Here is a 20,782-nt window from a genome sequence, read left to right as displayed (position 1 = left end):
TATTTTTTTAATTTTTATTTTACGTCCACTTTGTGTCCATTTGCCTTTAAATTTTTTATTTAACTTTTATCTATTATGTACAACTTTTTAATACTTCATTTTTTTTTCAATGTTCAAATATATTTTAACACTTTTTTAATAAAAAACAATTACTAAAACCCTTAATTAGTGTTTGATTGCTAATATTGCTACTTACTAAAATGATTAATATCATTTGTTAATGGACAAATTATTTTAATTTTATGAATATGTAGGATTATATGACTCATTTCTATAGAGAAAATATAGTGTAATAATCCCGTAAAATTATATTCTCTAGCATGTTTGGACAGGGTTTTTTATTTTATTTTTTAAGGAATTATTGGACTGGGTTTTTAGGGCCGAGTATTTAGGATAGCCCAAACAAAGGTCAGAGACTCCCTGTCCCAGTCTAGTCCTAGGACATCCGATCCGACCCAGCCTCCAAAATCCAAACCATACCCCACCCCACCACATGATTCCTTATCTTTAACCAAAATCCCCCAAATATAAAATAAAGATAATAATAATGGAATCTTCATTATCTTCAACACGTGTACTGAAATCCCATAGAGAATCTGCGTTGGATAACACAGTTGAAGTTTCAAGGTGTCTCAACTCTCAAACCCAGTAGTACATTGAACAATCCTTAGTTCATAAAGTGGTTTCATCTTGGACATAACTATATTTCAGGTACTTTTTTCTCTCTTCTCTTTAGATTTTTCTTCAAAATGTTAGTAAGTCCTTGAGCTCTACTGAACCACACCTAGAAGAAAAAAAACACAAAAAAAGAGTTGTCAATGACAAAAATTTCCACTGATTTTTGGCCTCTGACCCTCCCTTTCATCATCCCACTGAAACCCACCTCACATTCACATCAAAGCAGCGTTTTTGTGAGTTGTGGAGTCCCTAACCCCAATGACAACAGTAACAGCTCCAGAAACCCACCAAAGGTCTGGGTTTCTGCTAAAACAAGGCCAACCCATTTGCAAAATGTTGATTTCAAAGAGTCCCATTTGATGAAAGTACTCAATAGGTCCTGCAAAGCAGGCAAGTACAAAGAGTCACTCTACTTTCTTGAGTGCTTGGTTAACAAGGGTTACAAACCTGATGTTATACTTTGTACAAAGCTCATTAAAGGCTTCTTCAATTATAGAAATATCCCAAAAGCCATAAGGGTTATGCAAATCTTGGAAGAACATGGTGAACCAGATGTTTTTTCTTATAATGCATTGATTAGTGGGTTTTGTAAGGCTAATCAGATTGTATCTGCAAACAAAGTGCTCGATAGAATGAAACGTAGGGGATTTTTGCCTGATGTTGTTACCTATAATATAATGATCGGGAGTCTTTGTAGTAGGGGAAAGCTTGACTCAGCTTTGAAGGTTTTGGATCAGTTAATGAAAGATAAATGTGAGCCAACTGTGATTACTTACACAATTCTGATTGAGGCAACCATCCTTGAAGGTGGGATTGATGAAGCTATGAAGCTTTTGGATGAGATGCTATTGAGAAGGCTTCGACCTGACATGTATACTTACAATGCAGTCATTAGGGGGATGTGCAAGGAAGGTATGGTGGATCGTGCTTTTGAGTTTGTTCGGAGTTTAAAATCCAAGGGTTGTGAGCCTGATGTGGTCTCATACAATATTTTGTTAAGGGTACTTTTGAATCTCAGGAAATGGGATGAGGGAGAGAAACTACTTGCTGAGATGTATTCAAGAGGTTGTGAGCCGAATGTTGTTACTTACAGCATTCTAATTAGCTCACTTTGTCGTGATGGGAAAGTTGAGGACGCTGTAAATGTGTTGAAGGTCATGAAGGAAAAGGGGTTAAGACCAGATGCTTATAGTTATGATCCGTTGGTGTCTGCGTTCTGCAAAGAAGGGAGATTGGATTTGGCTATTGAATTCTTGGACCTCATGATCACTGATGGTTGCTTGCCAGATATTGTGAACTACAACACAATCTTGGCCACTTTGTGTAAGAATGGAAATGCTGACCTGGCTTTGGAAATCTTCGAGAAGCTAGGGGAAGTTGGTTGTCCTCCCGATGTGAGTTCTTACAACACAATGTTCAGTGCACTATGGAATTGTGGCGACAGAGCTAGGGCTCTTGGAATGATATCGGGGATGGTGAACAAAGGGATTGATCCTGACGAGATCACTTACAATTCACTTATATCGTGTTTGTGCAGAGATGGGATGGTAGATGAAGCAATTGGGTTGTTGGTGGATATGGAAAGCAGTGGGTTCAAGCCGACTGTTATCAGTTATAACATTGTTATTCTTGGATTGTGTAAGTCTCATAGAACTGGTGATGCCATTGAAGTGCTCGCAGCAATGGTTGAAAAGGGATGCCAGCCGAATGAAACTACTTACATTATGTTGGTTGAAGGGATTGGTTTTGCAGGATGGCAAGTTGAAGCTGTGGGTTTGGCTAATTCCCTTATCAGTTTGAACGCTATATCTGAAGATTCATTGAAACGGTTGAACAAGACCTTTCCCATGTTTGATGTTTACAAAGAACTCACCTTGTCTGACATTAAGAATTAGTTTCTGCTGATCTACTTTGCTTATAGTCCAATCTCATTAATAGGGCATTGTGAATGGGATCTACTTTCCCATGGTTATTTTCTCTGTTGTATTATTTTTTCAGATAGACAATCATGAAAGGCGAAGAAACAAATTTATGTCAATGGGGTATACTGATAGCAAAAATACTGAATGTTAAACTCATTCATATGAAAAGTCAGCCTGACAAATTGAGTTCTAAATGGCCAGTTGACATAATGAGAAATGGAGTTGAAGGTGAAGTAGACTTGCAGACGAAGCAAAAAGGAAGGAAGAAAATTGGAGAAGGATATTACCAGGTTAAGCAGAAAGACTTTTGACTTTAAAAAGTTTTGCATATTTGACTGGCAAATCACCACATACGTTCAATTTTGGAGGCACGACTGATAGCTTTACAAAATGACACGGGAGAAGAACGATGATGTATATCGTATTTTAATGTGTTAAAATTTCTATTTATGTACTTTTGTGAATCTTATGAAGTACTTTGCATTGTCTTCTGTATCTGTAATCAAATATTCCAGAGCCGATTGCATGAATTATTTCATTCACTGGTGCTGACTCGCCAAAACTCTATTTCACTCATTATTCAATCTTTTCCTTTCTAAATTACCAACCGAGCACATGGATTAAAAAACTTAAGTGATGCTGCCAACAATTTCGGTTTATGTTGATGAGAAGCCAAACTGAGATGATCTAGACCCTGGGTACAGCCCCCATTTCTTTTTTATTATTTGGCTCAATTATTTGATAAAATTGTTGAAATTTTGCTTATTTTCGTACCATCTCATATCTTGAAAGGTGGCAGATTATTTGTTCATAGAACTTGGTAACAATCTGGGGTGACAGGTTAAAGAACATTTCTTGCTTGTTATATGAAGTGCACTATTTCAGGTTCGGCAAAGTAAAATTTTTCCTTTAAAAGTTTGCAAACATCAAACTCAACAGAAGTGCAGCTTCAATCCTCTTTATTTTGATTAGTGTATAAGTGAGACACTGGGTTTTAAATCCGTAATTCCAATGCAGATTGCAGTTGCCATAACCTTTTTCCTCTTGAAGCACAAAACTTCACATTGTTAACATTTAAGCAAGGAAGAAAAAAAATACTTCTAAGTCTCATCTCTTGATAGAAAAGGAGCCAGTGATGAAGCACGAGTTTCTGAAACTAATAGCATTAGCATCAAGTGCACCAGCCAACTGCTAAATTTTTAGCATTTGACACACCAAACATCAAAATCCTTGCTTCATAAAATGTGCCGAATGCTATAAGAAATGGTATGGTGCTACGGTACAATTATAAAATTGGCACTGTACGGTTCCAAATGCTAAAAAAATTAATAGTTTTTTATTCTTTTTCTCTCTCATCTCTCTGACTTTTCTTCTTCCTTCTCTCATAATCTTTCTTCTTTTCACACCTACTCTCTCTTTCTTCTTCCTTCTCTTCCCAGGCTTCTCAGACCCACTCTCTCTTTTTCTTTCTTCTTTCTTCCTCAGTCTCTCTTTATCTTTATTCTCCCTCTCTTCTCGCATATCAAACCTCGTCGTGGAGATTTGCGTTTGTTTGTTTTTTTTTTTTTTTTTTTTAATTTGATGGTTTTGGATTTGCAATTTGTTGGAGGATTCCAGCGGCGGTGGCTGTGAGTTTGTGGCATTGGTGGCTATGGGTCTGTGCCAGTGGTGGTTGTGGGTTTGTGGCGCTAGTGGCTGTGGGTTTGTTGCGGGTATGGGTTTGGTAATGGGTTTGTGCCAGAGCTAGAATGGTTGTGGTAGTGATTGTTGTCCGTGGCCGCAGACAACCGGTTGTGCCAGAGTTAATATATTATTTTAATGTATTGAAAATATTATTTTAATGGATAGAATTGAAGAATAAAACATGTGATAGAGGGGGTATTATAAAATGATGTACTAAAATAATAAAATAGACTTTTTGATGTGTTAAAATGACATTTTTTTGCAATGGCTGATGCTCTAAGATAAGACCTTTTTAACCGGCATAAGTTGCATGTCAATAACAATTGGTAATGACTGGTTAGAACTACTTGAAGTTTGTTCACGATTTTCCCCCCTGGACTGTATCATGATTTTTATTTTATTTATTTAGTTTACTTTTAGGGGTCTCCTAGTGTGCTCCCTTGAACTTGTGCATCTCTCGGTTTTATATGATGAGAGCAGATCTGTAACTGGCTTGCAAAATGGGGGTTATAATTGTATGCTGAACAATTTCTGATCCTATAACTAAAATCACATATAGCAACACATTGACACATGGCCATTGCACAAATTATCATAGATTAACCTGGGCAGCGCGTGTGCACATCAAGAAGAGAGAATAAATAATTCATTACAGAAAGGAAGATTACTGTCTGTATAAAATTCTCAATCTTTAAATCTACAAGGGCAAAGTTGCACCTAGACGGTGTACTAATTACCTTACAATAAATGCACTCAATGACAACCAGCAAACCAAAAATCTGTGTGTCCTAGGCGTCTGAAGTATACACTCCTCTCCTGCAGTATGGAAGCCTTAGCAGATTCCAAGTGGTAACATGCTTATGGATCCCCAGATGTCTCTCTGGACTCTGGTATCAGCAAGTTCATACAAAAATGCTACCTGAGTGGCAGTAGGCAACTTGAGTTAGTAGAATGCTTGACAAATTAGCTCCTAGAACTATCAGCAAGAAATATAGTTGCAGAAATAAGATAAAGAACTTGTAGTAGGATCCATAATTATAGATGATTTATGGTATACTGATATAACAAAGATATGCAAAATTGTTTCAACAAAATGGTCTCTCTCTCTCCAATAGATTGACCCACTACCTAGTACCTAACACATTATCAACACAAAGCATTCACTGACAGTTTTGAGAAAAATGGGCTGGCAGGTATCAGGTTGATCGTTTCAAGGCTCAGTCGAATCTCTGGTTTGGGTGAAATTTACCTGTTAAACCCAACCCAACTGAGACCCACACCCTCTCCTGCTATTTCTCTTTCTCCTCCCCTTCTTTTTTTCCCTCTCTCTCATTTCTCTCAGACCCATAAGTTTTTCGTTTCTTGATTTTTTGCATTCAGAAGTCCCAATCCTTTTGTGAAAGATGACATGCCTTTAATAGTGCTGTTGCTGCCTTAGAAAAAAAATGAGACACAAATATGTTTATTTTCTTCTCTCTCACACACACATATTTGAGTTGCCATCAATGGCTTGAGCCAAAGCTGTCTCCTCCACTCTTCCCTTGGTTTGGACCGCTTGGTGAGGCCAAGAATCTTCAGCACATGATGAGATCATTTGGATTGTTTATCTTTCTTTTCTTATCTTTTTTTTGTTTAATCCGGGTAACTGGCATTATCGGGCCAAGTGACAGCTTAACACCAAACCCGATTTGACTCAACCCATGAGCTCCTCCAGATAAAATAGATAAGTGGAAATACAAGAAAATATAAGATACAAAATGAAGATATACATTTAAAGATAGGGGTTGCTCCTAGAAACCAAAAAATTCACCCTCATAAGTTTTAACAGAACTATTTGCTTAATTTAGTTGTGTTCTTAATTTAGTTGTGTTGTCATTTTATAAACACTACTTTATTGCAGGACAGGTCAATGACTATATGTAGGAAAAGGCAAAGCTGACCACTAAAATCAACAATCGAAGGGGCTGAAACTAGTACAACATACAAGAAAACGTGCTTTTCAGAAATTTTAACTGAGAGTGAAATGCTAGTAGAAAATAGCAATACATTTCAAAATAATAAATGGATAATCTGATACCAGTTGATGAAAGTTAGACTCACCCAAATGAAACAGCTTGATGCATAATGCAATTGAGGTTATTTTAGTGCAACATTATCTATTGTAGCTTGATGTATTCTATGCTTCTTGTAGTGAAGATGATATTTTTCCCAGATGAGTAATTTTTTCTTCTTCAAAATATAGCAAATATCTCACCAAAAAAATGGAAGTAGCACTAGCATAGAGAAAATATACAAGAGATACACAAAAGGAAAGTGAAGATGACCAAGATTCTGATCTTAGCTATAGTATTCTATGTAGGTGACAGAAGGAAATAATAAATTTTCGGCTACCTCATGCGTGCTTATTAAATGCACAGTTACATATGCCCAACCTCTAGTACATACTACGAAATGCCACAAAAAAATACAATTTAACCACAGATATGATTAAGCGATTCAAATTATTTCCATATATTGACATAAAAAAGCACCAATCAGGATTGAAGTTTACGATAGCCACAACCAACCAGGAAAAGATGGAAGTGACCATATCTGAAGATTTAGTAATTGTTAGGTTTAAAGAATTTTTAAAAAGCAAAGAGGATAAGAAGAGGAATCACCTTGTGAGAATTTATATTCTGTACAATTTTAAGCATGAAAGTGGTTGTCTGGATTCCAAGAAATGTTGAATAAGGTCAAGTTTTCACATGAACTCGCTATTCCAGCATGGCCCCCTCTCTCAAAACGCCCCATTCTATCAACTTCTTATGCAACTCATTAGCCTCTTTGGTCATACCAGCAGCAGTCACACCTTTAATGATCATAGAATAAATCGTCACATCTGGCTTGCATCTACTTGAAATCATCATTTCTAGAACTTGGATTGCAATATCCACCTTCTTATTTTTACATAGTCCTTGGATCATGAATCTATAAGCTTTATTTCCGACCTTGTGATCTCTCTTACCCATCTCCTTCAATAGTTCAACAGCTTCCTCCAATTGATCCACCCGGCAAAAGCCCCAAATCAGACAACGATGGGTAATGTCATCAGGAGTTATCCCTTTTTCTATCATTTGACCATACAATCTCATTGCTTTCTCCATCAAACCCTTCTTAGCCAACCCATCAATCACAGTATTGTAAGTGATCAAACAAGGAGAACAACTGGTACCGCTTAAAATGTGAAGCACTTGGAGGGCCTCATCCACCATTCCCTCTTTACAAAGGGCACCTAGGAGAGTGTTATAAGTTACAATGTCAGGTGAACAGTTCTGGGAAACCATTAGATTATAAAAGTTGATGGCACGATCCAAAAGCCCATCTTTGCACAAACCATTAATCAAGATGTTGTAAGTAACCACTGTAGGAGTGTGGGAAGTTTCTTTCATAACCGACACAATCTCATCTACTTCATCCCAATACCTACGATTACAAAGAGAATTCAGAAGAGTGTTGTAAGTTATAGCATTGGGTTCCATACCATGAGATAAAAGATTATATATAACCAATGCTACATCTTCATATTTTCCCCGTTTACAATTAAAATTAACCAGACCATTGTAGGTTACGATATCAGGATAACAGCCCTCAATCGCCATATCTTCCAATACTTCAAGAGCCCGCAAAGTTCCACAATGCTTGCAGACAAGCTCAATGAGAACTGTGTAGGTAATCAGAAAAGGAGGGCATCCCTTTCTCAATTGGTCCTTCCAAAATCCAATTGCCATATCAAAATTCCTACTATCAAACATACACCGGATTATTGTGTTATATGTAATCACGTCCGGAGGGCAACCACTCAAGCTCATCTCATCTAAGAGATCAATGGCAGATCTTGACAGTCCTCTCCTGCAGAGACCACCAACCATCATGTTGTATGTGATGATATCTGGAACCCCACCAGACATGACCATGACTTTAAGGATTTTGGAAGCTTTATCTAACCGATCCAATTTGATAAGGCCTCGGATTAAGTTTGTGCAAGAATGGAAGTCTGGAATTTGGTTTCGTCGTGCCATAAGATCAACCAACCTTGATGCATCCACCAACCTCCCTTGGCTACAGAAATTCTGAAGAATGCCATTATTCGTTTCCTCATCGTTTTCAACTAAAGGTCCATCTGAATACAACAATGAAGAACTTGAAGTCTTCTTCATTAGCTGTCTGAAATTTCTTTCAACACCCATATCATAATTTTCAGAGCGTCGTTCATCTTGGTCAATCTCATTGTCTCTACCAATGCAAACACTTCTCTGCAAACCTCTACATTGTAAAAGACGCGCATTTCTTCCGGAACCAATACCTCCCTTCCGCTGTAAACAAAATTGAGTTTTGTGATTACACTTGCTTGAGCAACTTAAACGGAACACAGGAGATTTTATTACTGAGCACTGGCAAGGGCGAGAACTGTGACCCTCTTGTTTGGAGCACCCATGTAGACCATGCAAACAACGAACTTGGGCCAAATAACTCTGTTGGATAATAGCATACCCCATCTTTCTCTTCCGACTGATAAGAACAATGACTAATGTGCTACGAATATCTGTATAACATATATTGTAACCCAATGCTTCCTTTTCAGACCAACCCAATTGAACCAAGACTCATACAAGTTTCTCACTTAATGAGACAATCCCTTGGTTTATTATTTTCAATAAACCCGAAATACGCACAAGTATATTCCTCAGGTTTAACTACTCTTCTGCTTGAGAATGAGAACCACAACTGTGCAAGTTCAAACTTAATATCAGACCCAGGAAAAATTCACTAAACAATTTTTTAAAAAGGGAAACAGCAATACAAGCACACGCACACACACAAGGTATACCTTGACTATAAGTTGCAGATAACTACAAAAGGGAAACCAAGAAAAGTATTAAGGGCCAAAGCAATCTCTCAGCTCCTGAAATCCAATATAACAAAAAACCCATTTGATCAAAATTAAAGCCAGAATCCAACCCACTTTAAATTAAACTCACAGGAGACAAAAGCCAATAGGGAAGAGACAGACAGAGAGTAAATAAAATAAAGCTTTATCACCAACATTTATCATTTGGATACAAAAAATAAACACTTTCACTCCTAAATCCAAGCATACTTCAAAACCCAGTTCCAAAATGTCAAATAAGAAGCATTTCCACCACAAACATAAGTGATAAACGATAAAAATCAGGACTTTGAGACCCCACAGCCATAACTACCAATAGAAAAACTTGAAGAAGAAAAACCCAGTTCAAGAAATTCATATCAAACACATTCTTTCACTACCAATAAAAAATAATATCACCCATAAAGATTACATATATAATTTTTTTAAAGGAAATGCAAAACAGAGAGAAAATAAGAGACCCAAATGAAATGAGAATTCGAGATATTGAAGGTTAAAGGAAACGTACTATGGCGTTTGGTTTGGACTGAGTGGCGAAGTAGCTGTAGGCTTGGAAGAAGAGAAACAGTGAGGACTGCAACTCATTTCATATTTGCTGAGGATGATGAAGTTGAAATGTGAACTGTGAACTGTGAAGGGACGTTAAGTACTAGGGTTGCCGCTCTGCACCAGTACAGAGCTATTAATGTAAATTGCGATCTTGCTCCCTCAAGATAAGAACAATTACATCTAAGTTCCCTCCAACGAGTACCTCTCTATTTTTTTAAGTCCCCATATATTTTGTCTATTTTGCAAATCGGATTTTTTTTTTTTTTCAATATCTAATAATTAGAGATTGCCACATGATTTAAAAAATTCAAAATAATGTGACACTATATAGATTTTAGATTTGTAAAATTTAATTTGTATCATTAAATAGCCGAAACATATTTGAAATGCTAAGTGTCGGGGATGTTATGTGACAAGGGCCAAAAATGCAAAATTAGCCCAAATCTCTCATTGGGTTCTTTAGAAGTGTTTATTTATGAAAAATCAAGCTTAAAATTCCAATATTTAGTAAATAAAAATTAATGGTACTTTAACAAGAGAGAAATCAAAATGCTAATAACAAAATTGTTGAAAAATACATAGAAACACAACAAGTTTGAAACTTCGATCTACAGTCAATGAAAAGAGGAAATTGAGAGAAGTTGTAAGGAAGAAAGAAGGTTTCCTTGTACTCATATTTTTACCCCTAAACTTTAGAATTATGAGAATGTTGTCTGACTGAATGAGTTTTTACTCTAAAGTTTTAATTGTGTGGGGGGGGGGGGGGACATGGTTCGTTCATTTATGAGCTAAAGAGAGAGTTTTATATAAAGTTTAGGGTATTAATAATGACTGCTTTTGAGAAGTGGAAGAGGCTTTTATCCCCCATGATACTAATTTGGTGTTTTGGCTGGGGTTGCTTTTGTTTAAAGAAGAGTTTGGCATACTTTTAGCATGATTTTGGAAATAAAGTGGCTAACTCCATTAGTTATTATTTCCTTGTCATTGTAGGCTTTTAACAACTACATTTGGTGGCTACGATAGGCTAACTAATTAGTTTAGGGACAACTGTGTTTTTTTGGTGGAAAAGAAAATATAATAGCAAAATTAGGTTTGGATAGAAACTTTGGTCCACAATTAGCTAGAGCATAAAAACTCTTTCGGGGTGAAAATTTCGGATATAGACTTTCTCCAAAAGTCAGAGGTGTTAACAATGTCCCTTACCCACTTGGTAGCACGTATGAGTTGAGCTTATCCAAAAGGTCCAAAAAAAACCAACTTATCCCCTTCAAACCACACTTCCTCAATTTCTCCCACAAATCAAATGAGCTTGGGCCATGCTTAAAAAGAAATATATAATATAATATAATACATGAATTGAGCTCACAAAGAAGTCGAGCTTGGTTGAATTGAGCTTGTACATAATGTGTTGCGAAAATAGGTATCAACACTAAGCACGCACGTTAAGAGAGTACTCATTTCAATGGGTGTATGATAGAAAAAAATGTAAAATTTTTACATTTTACATAAAAATAATCCATGGCAGTGAGTGCATAATTGTATTTAAAATTTTGCTACAGTATTCATGTAAATTTATACTGATATTATTTAGTTTTTATTATTTCTTTATGTATCTGAATATGAAGGAAAAGAATGAATGGTGGTGGTTGTGTGTAAGGAAAGAGAAAAGATTTAAATTTTTTTTTTTGATATTTTTAATTAAATGTAAAGTAAAAGAGATAATCTAATGTAAGGTGTTTGAAAAGTCAGTATGTAAAATATAAAGAGTAGGTTCTTATATTAAATAGACCTATATTTTTGCACAAGTTAACGTGAATACTCCGAAAATAAATTTTTTTGTGATGTCATATATTACGACTAGATGCAATTACCCCTTAATATCCCCTAATACGTGAGAGAAAAGTTAAAAAATGTGAAAAGGCAAAAAGGTAAAGATGATTGTTTTAATTTTCAATTTCAACCTCTTAAAATCTATTGCTAGATTGTTACACTGAATTTCAATCATCGAACGCCATCTCTCCATCCCCACTATTTATAAACCTAACAATATATATTTATATTTGCAATGATGATTTTCTATTGACATATTAAAGTATGGGATTAATAGAATTGGGTTGAGACACTACATTTATTAAAAATCCAAATTAAGTCAAATTTGTATTCAATTAAAAGTTTTAAATATCTAATTTCCAAATGAAACAAGTTTGAGTAAAAATGTTGTAGGATGAGCCAATTATAAGTTTCAATTTGTTAATCGATAACAATTAAGAAAATATCACAACATGCATATTAATTCGATCAATATATTAATTATTGATTAATTATTTCCTATACATCACAAATTTTTATTTCTACAAATGGAATTTGTAATTCAATAATTTAAAATTTTATATTTACACACACACACATATTTTATCAATTACTCATTTTGAGAAAATATTAATTTGAAACCAATGTAAGTGTTAATTTGTTTACCCTGGAGACTATTTATTTGGCTTATAAGATACAAATTTTAAAATATCATTATTTTTCTTGATACAACTTATTCAAATCTCCAATTCAAAAAAAAAAAAAAAATCATTCAAATCTACGAGCTACACTTTTCAAAATATGCCTACTAGGCCAAAAAAAAAAATTAAAAGATTATAAGAAATAAATTTTTTTCATGATAAAATTAGATACCATACCTTAGATAGAGTAGATTAGATTTTCTTAATTAAATTCAAACATTTAGTTTTATTGACTTCTTCTAAAAGAAAAAAATGTAGTTGTATTGACTATTTTTATTTTGAGGTGAGCATTATCCTTTATAAATACAATTAAATCCAAAATATTCAAATATTTGAATTTAATTAAAAAAATCCAATGTATTTCATCTAGGTAGTGTATTTAAGTTTTATTCTTAATTTTTAGATTACCTTTTTGGGTTTTATAAGTTTTATATTTCATTTGGTTTTGTGAGTATTGGTTTTTTCAAGAAAGTAAAAGTAGAAGGGTAGTTGGGTAAATACCCCATGCATTCTCCTGAAAACACCAAAAACAGCCATCCTATATAAACCCCTCAACACTTGTTCTCTCTTCTCTCCCTCAGATTTCTTCTTTCAAAAAAAAAAAAAAAAAAAAAACACTTCAAAACCAATAAAATCACTCTTTTCTTTCATACCCGTATGCTTTAACACACACAAAAAGAAAAACCAAAAAAAAAAAAAAAAATCAAAGTTTTGAAAATCCAATCATACCCAACACACTACTGATCAACCTCTATCTATAGTACTACTCTATTCACAATCTTCTGGGTGTTGAAGATGCAAGGATTTCCAGAGAGAGGTGGGCCTGGGCCGGGACCCGGGCCCAATGATTTGGCCCATCTTCAGGCCACCATGCACGCCATCGAACTCGCCTGCGCTTCCATTCAGGTCCTCCCCCCCATTAATCCATCTCTTTGTTGCTTTGCTTCAATTCCGTTCTGCCAAACAAGGCTTGATTCTTTGTGGGTTTCTGTGTTTCTTGGAAAATTGTTAAGTGCGTAACTGTGTTATGTGTTTGTTGTTATTGTTATTATTTTGTTTTGTTTTGTTTTGTTTTGTTTTTTTTTTTTTAAAGAGTAATATGTACAACAATTTCACAACAAATACATCCTAAGCGGCAGGTTGTTATTGGTGGGTAAAAAGTGATATTCATGGTAGACCCATATTAGAACCGGTAACAAATTACCGGTTAGGATTTGTTATGAAAATGTTGCTGATGCAGCATTTCTTTTATAAATGTGAATCATTTTCATTTCATTGACTATATGGTAAATTAATTTTTGGTTTAAACTTGGTTAATTATTTATGAATTATTAGTGATGCAAAGGCATGTACATGGTACACAATCACTAACTCATATTAGTTATCTTGTTTATATAGATGCATATCAATCCAGCAGCAGCTGAGGCAACGATATTGTCGCTATGCCAGTCTCCTCAGCCATATAAGGCATGCCAATTTATTCTTGGTAAGTTAATGTTATGGATGTTTTGATATATGCTCAACAGAATGTTTATTTTCCTATCAAGTGGTTATGTAAATTAGTGTTGGTGGAAGTGTTATGAGGACTTAATAACAAATGCATTATTAATTAGTTATGTAAATTAGTGTTGGTTGGAGTGTTAGGCGCACTTAACAACAAATGCCTCATGGAGTTTAGGTGCACGCGCACGGCCTGATTGAAGTAGAGTGCAATAATTTTATTTTAAATGTGGTAAATTGGAAAAAAAGATTGTTAATGGACAATATTGCAATCAAATGATAAACTAATCATATAAAAATTAAACATGGCATTTAATATATAATTCTCTTATCCTCTAGATAATATGCCCAACTATATTTAATAGTCATGATTAGAATAAGTGTGCGATTGGCATCAACTTATTTGGCTTTTTGCTGAAAGTGAGGTAAAGTATACTTGTACTTTGAAAAGGTAAGGTTTTAAAAAGCTATACATTTGCAAAAAAGGCTAAAAGCTAAAAGAAAAAGCTGTACACAAGCAGAAGCTAAGTACACCTTGGAATTTAAATAAACCCAAAAGGAAAAATATCAAAAAGCACTACAATGGTAAGTGGTATATTATATGCCTAAAATAGGCAATGCAATGCAATCCTAAAGTATGTAATTATTATCCACATTAAGCATAAGACCTTCATCATTGTCATCGCAAGATTTGTAACCCTCATCTATTTAATCTAAATTAATAGCTGGAGCTCCTAAAGAGTATGTTGTGACTAGAACTTCAACTTGTTGCACCCATTGTGATCTCTCTCTTGATTTCATGTTGAGTCTTTCTTCTTCAACTCCAGCGGCTCTAGCAACATTACCCTCTGTCAAGTAATCATCATCAAACACAAAATCGATCTTCAGCATGTTCATTGGGTTCTTCTTCTTCCCCTTCTTCTATTGTTATTGTCAGCCACTCATTGCTGTCATCTACATGTTTCAAAGAAATAAGACAGTGTGGCCCCTTTTATTTTATTTTTTTCTCTATTCTTTTGGAATTTGTAATGTGTGATCTTCATTTATTGTCCCAGTCAACCGCTTATTTCCATTATACATGTGACTTCTTATATCTTGGCACCCCTAAAAATAAGAGGTGGGCCCTTAAAAATGTGTTGGGCCAATGCACCCAGTCCCTACCCCAAAGGCCCAACGTACTCCATATTTCTATTTTTTATGTTTATGAATTATGAGTTCAATTTATAAATGTATAACACATGGAATTATGGAAATGTTTTTTCATTTGCTTAAATTTTCAATTGTTTATCAATGTTTGATTCAGAGTTAAAATGATATTCATTATTATGCTTAAAGAAATTGCCGATTATACGTATAATAGATTGATATTGGTTGAAGGAATAAGGGCTATTTAAAAAAAAAAAAAGAATTAAGAGTGGGTGCTGTTGTATGTGTCGTTGTAGTGGGGAGACCGTGGAGCATCTTTTGTTAGATTGTGATGTTGTGTTCGAGCTGTGTTTATTTTTTGCACCTTTGGACTTCCGTGGGTGCTGCCTGGAATGGTCAATGGTCTTTTGTTTGGATGGTGGAATTGGTTAGGCAAGCACTATTCACATATTTGGAATATGGTTCTGTTATGTTTGATGTGGACACTATGGTGGGAGTGTAACCGTTGTACATTTAGATTGTTGCTTGATTGGTCCTGGGTGTGGGGTTTTACTAATTGTAATTCCATTCCTGAGTTTTTAGAATCATTGTCCTCCTGTAAATGACATCTCATAATTCTCTAGACTCCTTTGTGTATATTTCCATGTACATGAAGTAACCTTGTTCAATAAAATGATTATTACCTATATATCTATAAAAAAAAAATGGTAATAGACTTTTTATTTTTTATGTTCATTATAATTTAGGAAGATGATAGATACTTTTTTTATATGGTATTTTATGAGTTTTATTTTTTTTATTTTTTTTACACTCTTTTATTATAAAATTAAGATTTTGTCATACCTCCCCTTTTCTCTTCAATAAATTTATTCATAAAAAAAAAAAAATTTGGAACACAGATTTTTTGACCAATAATGAAATATTTCATTGACCAAAAAAGATTTGGTATACACACACCTTCCCTTTATGGATCTCACTCAAAAATCCTGCCTAGGGTGGTGTTAGATCATTGCCTATTATTGATTGAAGCACGTTGGATGCAAAGGGGTAGAAGTGCATTCAAATTTGAAAACATGTTGATTATGTTTTGTATTTTAACTGTCAAGTTCTCTATTTTGATTAATGTACCCCATCTGATTTCTTTGGGAGCTCTAGGGGAGTTCACCAAGGTGATCCTCTCTCCCCGTTTCTATTTGATATTGTTATGGAGACTTTGAGTCGTATGTGGATGTGGCTGCCACAGCGGGTTAGTTCTCGGGCTTCTCAGGTGGTAAATCGGCTGGTTCTTTGTTGATGGTGTCTCATCTCTTGTTTGTGGATGACACTTATCTTTTGTGATGTGGATCCTAGGCAAATTGCAGTTTTGCGTGGGATTCTCTCCAAATCTGAAGAGGTGTCAAGGTTAAAAATTAATCTGGGGAAGTTGAAATCAGTACCAATTGGGGATGTGCATAATATGCAGGATTTAGTGGGCATGCTGGGTTGTAGGCAATCTTTACTTCCTCTGAAATATTTGGGTCTTCCCTTGGGTGCCACTTTCAAAGAGAGGACAGTATGGAATCCTATTTTGGAGGAGATGGAGCGGAGATTAGCTAGGTGGAAGAGGTTGTATCTATCCAAGGGGGGTAAGCTAACTCTTATAAAAAGTACTCTCTCCAGTTTGCCTACATATCTCCTCTTTCTTTTCCCTATTCCAGCAAAGGTGGCTAATTGCATGGAGAAATTACAAAGAGATTTTCTTTGGAGTGGTATTAGTGACAATCCAAAAAGACCTCTAGTGAAATGGTCTAAGCTTTGTAAGCTAGTGCAGTACGGTGGGTTAGGTATTCGGTGTTTGAGAAGATTTAATTTTGCTTTGTTAGGCAAATTGTTGTGGAGATATGGAACGGAGAGGGATGCCCTTTGGAGGAGGGTTATAGAGGCGAAATATGGGAATAAATGGGGTGGTTGGTACATGAAACTTGTGACAAGGGTGTATGGTGTTAGTCTGTGGAAATTTGTTAGAAGCAATTGGTTGAACTTTTCTAAATTCCTTCGATATGATGTGGGAGATGGTACTTGCGTGAAGTTTTGGGAGGATGTGTGGTGTAAGGATTGTTTTCTTAAGGAGGCTTTTCCAAAATTTTATCGCATTAGTCAGGCACGAGATTCTTCCATTGCGGAGGTCATGTAGTTTTCTGAGGGGTGACTACTTTGGGATATACAGTTTTGTTTTCCAGTGCATGATTGGGAATTAGAATCCTTGACTTTGTTTATGGATTTGGTCTATTCCACGAATGTGTGGGTTATTGGATCTGACAAAGTTTGTTGGAAGCCAGCTATGAGTAGAGGCTTTGAGGTGCGAGGTTATTATCATTTTCTTTACCCTACTTCTATCATATCTTTTCCTTAGAAAATGGTGTGGCAATCGAAGGTTCCTCCTAGGGTAGCTTTCTTTTCTAGGTCTGCCTCCTTAGGTAAGATTCTTACTATATATAATCTTTGAAATAGGCATATTCTAGTTCTTGATTGGTGCTATACGTGTAAGAGTTGTGGGGAATCGGTAGATCATCTTCTTCTTCCCTGCCTTATAGCTTATGAGTTGTGGACTATGATCTTGTGTTTGTTTGGTATTTATTGGACTATGCTGCATAGGGTTATTGAGCTGTTAGCTTCATGGCAAGGAAAGTTTAGTCGGCATTGAAATATAGCTATTTGGAGGTTTGTACCGCACTGTTTGATGTGGTGTATTTGGAGGGAACGAAATGCTAGATGCTTTGTAGGCTGTGAACGGTCTATTCTCTAGCTTAAGGCTGTTTTATTTTTTACTCTCCTTGAATGGAGTTTAGTGTTGCCAACATATTCATGTTTTTCCTTCCTGTTTCAATTGATTTTGTAATCTGGGTTCTTGATTCTTGCCTCTATAGTACATTTCCATTGTACTTGGGTTGGCTTTTTTCCTTTCTAATAAAAGTTATTTTGTTATCTATCCAAAAAAAAAAAAAAAAAAAAAAAAAAAATTGAAAACATGTGGTTGAGAGAGGAGGGTTTTGTGGATAAAGTTCATTAGTGGTGGAATGGGTATTCATTCTCTAGAACCCTTAGTTATGTATTAGCTCGGAAATTAAAAGCATTGAAAGAAAATTTGAAGCAATGTAAAAACAGGAGTTTGGGGATATTGATTTTAAGAAAAAGAGCTTGTTAAGTGAGCCTGAGGTTGATTGAATGAGAAAAAAAGAACAAGATAAACCCTAGGCAATCACACTGAGGAAGGAGAACACAATTATGCCTAGGAAGGGGAAGGCAATCATTCACTCAAACTTATTAATAAAAAAAAAAAAGGTTAATAGAAACCTTTATATAAGTTGTTCCTAGTCCACTTATCAAAAGAAAAAAGTATAAGTTGTTCCTAGTCTGTCTCTAACGAAGACAAGGATTCCAAACGAAAAGGAAAGAGAAGTACTAAACTAAGTACCAAAAGAGTGACATAGAATAGAAAAGGATTCCAAAATTTGAAATAAGACGCATGGTTCTCTGGTACAGCCAATTCCAGAACATTTGGAAATTACCACATTACTTTGACTTAAGTAAAACTTAATTAAAACTCAACTAACAGCAATGTAGCCAAGACATAGAACAAAATAAGAATATATTTAACTTAGACCAGCTAAGCAACGCCCCAAGAGACTCTCCATCATCTGGAAAATCTCACATTAATGCTTGAGTACTAGAACCAGCCTTTCCTTGTGTCTTAGAAGTCTTCATAGGGGCTACCTATGATGTTTCTCATCAAGAGAAATCAGTAGGGTATTTACACCTGCTAAGAGCAAGGGTTTTGAGGTAAGCAGTTACAATAAGGTTTTGTTGGGTGTATGCACTCAATCCTTCCCTTGGAGAAGTATTTGGAAGCAAAAGGTTCCTTCCATAGTTGCATTTTTTGTTTGGACTGCAGCTTTAGGAATGAGCTTGACTATTGATAATTTACGTAAGAAGAAGGTGTTGATTCTAGATTGGTGTTATATGTGCAAAAGTAACGGAGAATCGGTAGACCATTTTTTACTATATTGTCCTATTGTTTGTGAGTTGTGGTCTATGGTGTTCACCTTGTTTGGTGTCCACTAGGCGATACCGAAGACTGTAGTTGAGCTCCTTGTTTGTTGGCAAGGAAATTTTGGTCACCATCGTAATGGTGTTATTTGGATGGCTATCCCTCATTGTTTGATGTGGTGCATTTGGCAGGAGAGAAACAACCGGTGTTTTGAAGATTCTAAAAGGACTATAGCTGATTTAAAACTTTTCTTCTCTAAAACTCTATTGGATTGGATGTCTATCATAGGAAGTCATTCTATTTCTTCGGTCTATGATTTGATGGATGCTTGTAATTTATGTATTTGATTTTGTTGGTCCCCAGCTGTATACTTCCTGTATACTCGGGTGACTCACTATTAAGTTCTTGAATAAAATTTTCTTTACTTATCAAAAAAAGAAAAAGAAAAAAAAAGAAAAGAGAAATCAATAGGGTATGCTCTAATGGTTTGATTCTTATAATATGCAAAACCTTTGTTTGCTGCACAACTAGCTTTAATAACAGTTTTTTTGACAAATTAGGTTATAGTGCCCATCTTTCCTGCTGATAGTTGTTTTGTCTATCCAGAGAATTCTCAGGTGCCTGATGCAAGGTTTCAAGCTGCTGCAGCAATTCGTGATGCAGCTATCAGGGAATGGGGTTTCCTCACAGCTGATGACAGGAGAAGCTTGCTTAGGTTGACTTACATGCTGTTATTTTTATTATCCTTGTAGCATTTCTTATCACTATCCATAACATTATTTCTTTCTAACAGACCTTAGTCATTCTTCTAGTGATGGCTATAGTAATTAGTTTTGTTGCAACATCAAACTTCCTTTATCATCCACTAAATAAGTATATTTTGCTTGCAGTTTTTGTCTCTCCTTTGTTATGCAACATGCTAGTTCAAAGGAGGGCTTTGTCCTGGCAAAGGTATCTTCTGTGGCTGCTCAATTGATGAAAAGGGGCTGGTAAGTTGTGCATTATCTAATATGTAACCTCCTAACAGAGCCAGTAAAACAAGTGTATGCCCTTCCTTTTCTTTTTGTTCTACTTTTTGCTAGGAGGCATATGAATGCAGTCCTTGTTGGCAGCTGGTCCATCTTATCTTATGATATTGCCACCTTATTTTACATGGATGTTGACCATTTCCCTAACCCTAAATATGTGACATGAGTTTCCATTCTTTATGTAATGCTCTATTATTTATTTTGTGTTTGATGAAAATGGTCTGATCCAGGCCTAGTTTCTGCCTTCTATGTGGATCACAAGCAAATTTGTGAGACCTATTGCCATCTGGATTGAGTTTGATGAAAATGCTTTGTACTGGTACTTAAATTATTCGAGTGCATAAATGCAAATTTTACCAGCCTTTGTTGCATTTTTGTATTTCATTATACTTGGGAATAACATTGAATTTACAATTGCTTTGATTTCCTGCTTAGTGTCTTAAGAGAACAAAACGTTGCTTTTAAATTCACCATATATATATATATATATATATTTTTTTTTTTGTATTTTGTGTAGGCTTGATACTACAGCTGTGGAGAAGGAGGCTTTTTTTAACCAGGTATAAATATACATATATACGTACATAAATACGTGCATGTGTGTGTGTGTGTGTGTGTGTGTTGTGATACACTATGAATGGATAGGTTGTGCAAGAGATTGATAAAACACACCAAGAACTTTCCTTGTCTTATTTTGGATTGACTCCAAGAGGCCTTGAAGAATGCACCTTAAGCAATGGTAACAAGAGCACTTCTTGAAACTATGAAAATGGACCAAAATATAAAAATTTTAAACAACAATTTCTCCT

The 20,782-nt window shown here is 35.3% G+C and overlaps 3 protein-coding genes across 13 annotated transcripts in view; 2 read left to right on the top strand and 1 right to left on the bottom strand.

The window, feature by feature from the left end:
• The first annotated feature begins 411 nt into the window (after positions 1 to 411).
• On the top strand, positions 412 to 3,142 carry LOC111983037 (pentatricopeptide repeat-containing protein At3g04760, chloroplastic). The gene has a single exon (XM_024014685.2). It carries the CDS (start codon positions 819 to 821, stop codon positions 2,571 to 2,573), a length of 1,755 nt encoding a protein of 584 aa, XP_023870453.1. The 5' UTR covers positions 412 to 818; the 3' UTR covers positions 2,574 to 3,142.
• Positions 3,143 to 4,913: 1,771 nt separating this feature from the next.
• LOC111983036 (pentatricopeptide repeat-containing protein At1g08610) lies at positions 4,914 to 9,867 on the bottom strand. 2 transcript variants are annotated; one of them, XM_024014684.2, is made up of 4 exons: positions 9,722 to 9,867; positions 9,154 to 9,228; positions 6,944 to 9,050; positions 4,914 to 5,202 (listed from the first exon to the last, which is right to left on the bottom strand). In XM_024014684.2, exon 3 carries the CDS (start codon positions 8,819 to 8,821, stop codon positions 7,040 to 7,042), a length of 1,782 nt encoding a protein of 593 aa, XP_023870452.2. In that variant the 5' UTR covers positions 8,822 to 9,050; positions 9,154 to 9,228; positions 9,722 to 9,867; the 3' UTR covers positions 4,914 to 5,202; positions 6,944 to 7,039. The 2 variants fall into 2 exon arrangements, with proteins under 2 accessions (XP_023870452.2, XP_065620296.1); XM_065764224.1 differs by lacking the exon at positions 9,154 to 9,228.
• A 2,987-nt stretch (positions 9,868 to 12,854) lies between these two features.
• The window catches only part of LOC111983051 (uncharacterized), a 30,005-nt gene continuing 22,077 nt past the window's right edge, over positions 12,855 to 20,782 (top strand). For 4 of the 10 annotated variants that reach the window (XR_002879824.2, XM_065764227.1, XM_065764228.1 and 1 more), the window contains exons 1-5: positions 12,856 to 13,178; positions 13,671 to 13,758; positions 19,552 to 19,660; positions 19,836 to 19,934; positions 20,491 to 20,533. Coding sequence is in view for 8 of the 10 variants with exons in the window: in XM_065764227.1 (XP_065620299.1) it covers positions 13,068 to 13,178; positions 13,671 to 13,758; positions 19,552 to 19,660; positions 19,836 to 19,934; positions 20,491 to 20,533 (450 nt within the window). In the remaining 2 variants the exon portion in view is untranslated. The other 6 variants (XM_024014701.2, XM_024014700.2, XM_024014699.2 and 3 more) reach the window with 3 other exon arrangements.

Source organism: Quercus suber, unplaced genomic scaffold (assembly GCF_002906115.3).
Source record: "Quercus suber isolate HL8 unplaced genomic scaffold, Cork oak 2.0 scaffold_546, whole genome shotgun sequence".
NCBI lineage: Eukaryota > Viridiplantae > Streptophyta > Magnoliopsida > Fagales > Fagaceae > Quercus > Quercus suber.
The sequence above is the reverse complement of the archived record's forward strand: the minus strand, read 5'-3'. Positions and strand labels throughout refer to the sequence as shown.

Coding starts and splice junctions, on each gene's coding strand:
- LOC111983036 (XM_024014684.2), bottom strand. CDS start 8,821: ATGGGGTATGCTATTATCCAACAGAGTTATTTGGCCCAAGTTCGTTGT.
- LOC111983037 (XM_024014685.2), top strand. CDS start 819: ATGACAAAAATTTCCACTGATTTTTGGCCTCTGACCCTCCCTTTCATC.